Consider the following 5,796-nt stretch of genomic DNA (forward strand, 5'->3'; position numbering starts at 1 on the left):
CTGTGGTAACTATATTATTGTTTCGAATATAATGGACAGGATTGATCAGAACATGGCTTTGGTTTTCACTAGTTATAACAGCCACAAATTCCAAATTATATATTTTTTGGGGGGGGGGGGGGGGTCGACTGGTGTTTTAGAATTTCATTTTTAAAATTGTATTCACACGAATGTCCCTGTATTGATGTGTAATATTGTTATTATTGTTGCAATAAACATTTTTTTAAAAGTAAGATGGCGAAAGTGGATGCTGAGTTCGAATCAAGCAGCACGTCGATCAAAGTTGGTGAAGATGAATGTTCTGAATGGATAACACTAGTGTCAAACTGGAACAAAAAGGAAATGGTCTAAAATTGGAGTGGAGGACACGTGTATGAATGATATTGAATCGCTTCTTGTTGGGATGCGTTTGTTAAGTAAGGATGTATATGTGGGAGACCTGTTTGAGGTGTAACAAATTGTGAAGTAGGCCTATGAGTGACCAAGAGTGGTCTTATAATGATTAACTGTTTTTATGAAGTTTATGAAATTTATGAAGAACAGAGGAAGATTGCAGTGGTTGGTGCCCGGCGTCTGACCCGCTGGGTGAATGGAGAAAGAGAAGAAAGTCTGTCGGTACTGGTGTTTTTTGATAAAGAACACCTACCTATGCATGTGAAGCTTGGTTATGTAAGATGTGCTGTAAAAGCTTTCGTCCCCAAACCACTGCAGTGTAAGAATTGTAAAGGATTTGGCCATGTTTCAACGGTGTGTAAAAGGATGGTGTTGCAATTGTGGTGGGGATCATGATCCCGAGTGCCCTGCATGCAGGGTGAGGTTGAGGTGGCAAAAGTTATCAATTTCCTATGAGGAGGCAATTAAAATAATTGAGAACAGTTGATGCTAGTGGAGATATGATAGTGGAAGCACCACAGCCTGTAGTAAATGTGTGCTGCCAGTCAAAAGATGCGGTGTGTGGAAAAAATGTGTATTTTGTGGCGTTCATTGCCACAGTTCTAAACTGTGCTGCTCAAGTCTCAAAGAAGTCTAAGAAACTGGACATTATTGTGGCTGCTGCAGAAACGTTTTTGGGATTTAAGGATTTTACATCTTTATCATTTGTTATGTTTGGTAGTTTGTTACGCATTTGGGGAATCCTGTTTCCATCCCGCACAGTAGGTGGCGGGATGCAGATTAAATTGTGCGATCGCCAATATACCATAGAAGAAGCTTTTTATATGCGTGTGTGTGGGTTGAAGATGGCCGCCGCTAACATGGCGAAAGAAGGTTTTCAAACCCAGTTCGCCTCTGTTATGGAGAAGGTGCTGAAGACGGCAGTCATGGAGACAACGCAACTTTTCGAAACAACTATTGAGGAGCTGCGATGCGAAATATTCAGAATAAACGAAGAGAACGAGGACCTCAAATCGAGGATTCGAACACCTGAAAATGCGAAGAAATCTACGGGTGAAAGTGAAACCGCAGAGCCTGGACCGAGTCAAAGAACAACCTCACATATCGGCAAACGTGACATTGGTGTCCAATGTGGTGAGTAGAAAACGGGTTATTTGTTCCCTCCAAACAGTTTGTTTTGAGTTTAAATGAGTAAATATTGTACAAATTCCGGTAGGTCCCTCCCGTTTCGTTTGCTCCCTTTCAATAAACGTTTTTCAACAGAATCGGTGGAATGAATACACCTTTGGACAAGCTAGCTAAGCTACGTTCAAGTGAAAACACATCCTGATAGCTAGCTATTTAGCTGAGCATATGAAGGCTCAAAGTTGAGAATATTTAACAAAACTGCTTCATGTACCTATGTTTAATTTGTATAGACTACAATATTAAACAGAACATGTTTGAGCGGTGTAGCCTATATTATGCATTCATAAATTACTGATAACCTTACTAATGCTAGTCACTTTGCAACACAGGATGTTGTCATGTCATCACCTGGTATGTAATCTTCACCTCTACATTTCTAGATTTCCTTATCTCCTAACCACTGTCTCTCCTAATCTGGTATTTCCAGTTCTGACAGTGCAAGCTTTGCCTCGGTCTGCGGAACAGCACCTGCGCGAGGAGGACCAGTGGACGGAGCTGCACCGTGGGGCCTACGACAAGGAGGACAACCCACAGATGGCCTTCGTACTGATCAAACAGGAGGTGGACTGGGTAAGACGAGGCTTATAGCCTGAGTCCCAGATCTGTGGGTGCTGTTTTGCCAATTAATCGACCTCTATATTCAACCTTTTGTTGTCGACCCCAGTGAAAAGAAAAACCTGAACACTGCTCTCCCTAGAATCACTTGGGCATTTAAGAGTACATATTGACCTCAAAGCCTTTGTCAGAGTTTTTGTTGACCCTATTGTGGTTGTCTTTCCCCATTCACCCCCCCAGGAGGCAGACTATTCTGATGACTACTCCCCTGGGTACATACTGCTGAAGCAGGAGGGGGGAGAGCCCCCGACTCTGGTCCGCAGACAACCTCTCAGAGAGTTACCAGGCAGAGGTAGGAACTAGGGAGACCTGCTTCTGAATCACACATCTTATTACAATGTATTAAACAGTATTGGGATGAGAATCAGGCTCTAATAATATCTATAATAATCTCTCCACTGTTATTCTGTCTTTTGTTCTTTCTGTCTCTCCTTTTCAACTTTCTCCATCCTGTCAATCTCACTCCCTCTGTAGCCCTGGTCCCACCTGGAGCCGTCAGGGCCCTGGTCAACCGTTACACCCAGGAAAGGCCTCCCACCACCCAGTCTACGTCAGCAGAGGCCCCCCTCCAGGGAGATCCAGACACCCAGGAGGTCCCCCAGGCTCTCAGCCCATCCCAGCCCAGGACCAGAGAGGTTACCAGTGGCAGTGCAGGCCAGGACCCTGGAGGAAAACAGAAATCACTGGTAATACCAGCAGCAGAGCCTCCATCAACATTACACCAGACAGCATCTCCTCAATCAGCAGCCACTATCCAGTCTACATCAACTGTCCTGTCTACTGTAATGGCCCAGTCCACGGTAACTAGTCTGTCAAAAGAAACTGTCCAAACGACCACAGCGGTCCAGTCGACTGTACCGGTGAAATCGACAGCAGCATTGTCAGAGCGCCCGCCACCTGTCCTCTCCGGGTTACCCAGAACCCGTCTTCAGGATACACAGCCCAGCTCCGTACCCCTTCGTCCTCCTCGATCACAGTCTCACACAGACGTTCTCCCTGTAGCTCGTCCAATATCAGTGCCCTCAACACAACCAGCTAGGCCTACAGCTGTACCTGATGGACCACCGGCCGCACCACCAACACAACCGCAACCGCCTACAGTTTTGGAGAAGACGGGTGTTGCCACGGCAACTCCGCCAACACCGGTCCAGTCCGCTCAGTTGCTGACTTTGTCGGAAGAAGTTGCCGGCCCCCCTGAGAAGCAGGTGTCCTTGGTCACTGAGCATGTGCAACCCTCCCCCACTCTGCCATCACCGAAGTCCCCTGTTGTCCCAGAGAGGACGTCTGATGAAGCCCCTGTACAGCTGTCAGCCCCTGCTGTAACCACACCCTCTGGCTGCTGTCAGATGTTTAACACACAGTTTTTAGCTCAGTTGTCAGTAGCACCCCTAGTACGCTCCCCACCGAGGGTGGAGGAAAAAGAGGAGGAGGAAGATGAGGGGGAGAGGCTTTCCCCCCTCCCTGCCACATCTACGGAAGCTGTGATGACCAGGTCTGTTGCTACGGAGACGACCCCCGTCGGTGAGAAAAAGGAGGAGATTGTTGTCCAGGTAGGAGGTGGCAGAAAGTCGAGTCGACGGGAATCAATCCTCTCTGGTCTCCGCCTCCGCTTAAGGCCCCGCCCCCAGGACAGTACTCCATCTCCAGTGGTTGCTAAGAAACCCAGAGGAGAGAGAACCACCCCTCTAGACCATGACTACTCAAAAGTGATGCAGAACAGAGGAGAAAAGTACAGGGAATCACACGTTGACCAGGATGTAGTAGAGGACACCGCTAACGGTGAGACGGATGACGACAAGTCTAGTGGACAAGGAAGTAGTAACCACATCATCAGTGAGGAAGAGGGAGGAGCTAACACTGATGTGACCTCTCTGACCAGACAATCACCTATTGTTGGTGTGTCCAAATCCAAGAAGAGAAGCATGACCTGGGTGCAGGCTCAGAGAGGTTTGGCCCTAGCCCAGGCTAAGAGGAGTAGGTCAAAGGTCACTAAGACCTCACAGCGAGGTCAGAGGTCAGAGCTTATAGGTCTGGTCACACAGACACCGTTTCTGCCTTCCACCCCACAGCGCCGCCGGTCGTACAGCCCCAGCCCTCATGCTGCGTCTACCTCAAGCCTCAGCCCACGCCGCACCAGCCCGCGTTGCACCAGCCCTCACGGTGCCCCCAGCCCACACCAGGCTACGGGGGCGAATGTGAACCCTTCTCCTGCCACCCCTCCTCACCCACAGCCTCACCAGTTCAAGGTAATTTCTGCCTCTCCTCGTCGCGGCAGACCTCGTTCGGCGGCCGCGGCGGTATTGAATTTGAAACGTTCTCCCTCCACCCCTCAACCTATCCCCTTCATTGTCACCGTCAGCCCTCACTCCGGATTCAAAAAGTCCCCCCCATGCACGCTGACATTCCAGCAGGCGCAGCGGTATCGCAAGTCACAGGCGATGTGGTCGCCGCCAGGACCGTTCCAGCTCCAACAGTCTCCCAAGTCTCCACGGAAACGTTTTACCAAGAACCAGTGCGCAGACTGCGGTCGCGTACTGAGCAGCGCCGCTGCTTTAGAGAGCCACGCATCCCTCCACACGGGGAAGCGCCCGTTCGCCTGCTCCACCTGCGGCAAGGACTTCCCCAACCTCAAGGGCCTCAACCGCCATGCCCGCGTCCACGGTGAACAGCGTGGCCACCAGTGTCTGAAGTGCGACAAGACCTTTGTCTACCGCTTCGGCCTGACCAAGCACGAGCAGATGGTCCACAGTGGCGTGCGCCCGTTCATCTGCCCGATCTGTGACAAACGCTTCGTCATCCGGCGCGACATGGAGACGCATCTCCGCGTTCACACTGGAGAGAAACCGTTTGCCTGCTCCCTCTGTGTGAAGCGCTTCAAGAGGCGTGTGGAGCTGAATGTTCACCTGAGGTGGCACAACGGGGAGAAGAGACACTGGTGCTCGTACTGCGGGAAGGGCTTTCTGGATTACAATAATCTGAAGAGGCACAAATTTGTCCACACTGGGGAGAAACCTTACACCTGCACTGAGTGTGGTAAGCACTTCAAACAGACTGGCCATCTGAAGAAACACCTGAAGACAATACACAAAGACAGATAGAGGGCAGAGTACGAGTCTTAAATGACATCCTATTCCCTATATAGTGCACTACTTTGGACTAGAAATATAGCACTATATAGGGAATAGGGTGTCTGATGGTGATGAGGGAATAGTTCTCTCTTTTTGCTGTGAATTTGCTTTTTGTTTGAGAGAATGTAGTAAAATGTTAAAGAAAAATTTTGAATTTGAATTGAGTTGATTAATTTAATTAAAACTAATTCTGGTTGTCATTTGTTTTTCCATTCTATTTATTAGGAAAGTTAGAAGCCTAAAACCAAGTTTAAATTTAGGTGTACTGTGTTCATGTCACACACCATGCTTTTAAAAAAATGTTCTGCGGGTTTGAAGTCGTTGCTTTAAAATGTGTTTATTCCGTTTTATTTGTACGTAAAAATCTGGTCTGGCATAGGAAGTTTCACTTGAACAACCGTCAAAGTCGTCATTTTTCTTGTGGAGGGGGTTGTTACAGTTCACCACTGACCTTATACATTTCCTCCAAAAC

The 5,796-nt window shown here is 48.4% G+C and overlaps 1 protein-coding gene across 1 annotated transcript; it reads left to right on the forward strand.

Annotated features, from left to right (window-relative positions):
- The first annotated feature begins 926 nt into the window (after positions 1-926).
- On the forward strand, positions 927-5,524 carry LOC129841289 (zinc finger protein 777-like). Its single transcript, XM_055909487.1, has 4 exons — positions 927-1,527; positions 2,009-2,151; positions 2,377-2,488; positions 2,671-5,524. The coding sequence occupies exons 1-4, from the start codon at positions 1,104-1,106 to the stop codon at positions 5,292-5,294; spliced, it is 3,303 nt and encodes a 1,100-aa protein (XP_055765462.1). The 5' UTR covers positions 927-1,103; the 3' UTR covers positions 5,295-5,524.
- Positions 5,525-5,796: the final 272 nt, after the last annotated feature.

This window comes from Salvelinus fontinalis, chromosome 42, assembly GCF_029448725.1.
Source record: "Salvelinus fontinalis isolate EN_2023a chromosome 42, ASM2944872v1, whole genome shotgun sequence".
NCBI classification, from domain to species: Eukaryota; Metazoa; Chordata; class Actinopteri; order Salmoniformes; family Salmonidae; genus Salvelinus; species Salvelinus fontinalis.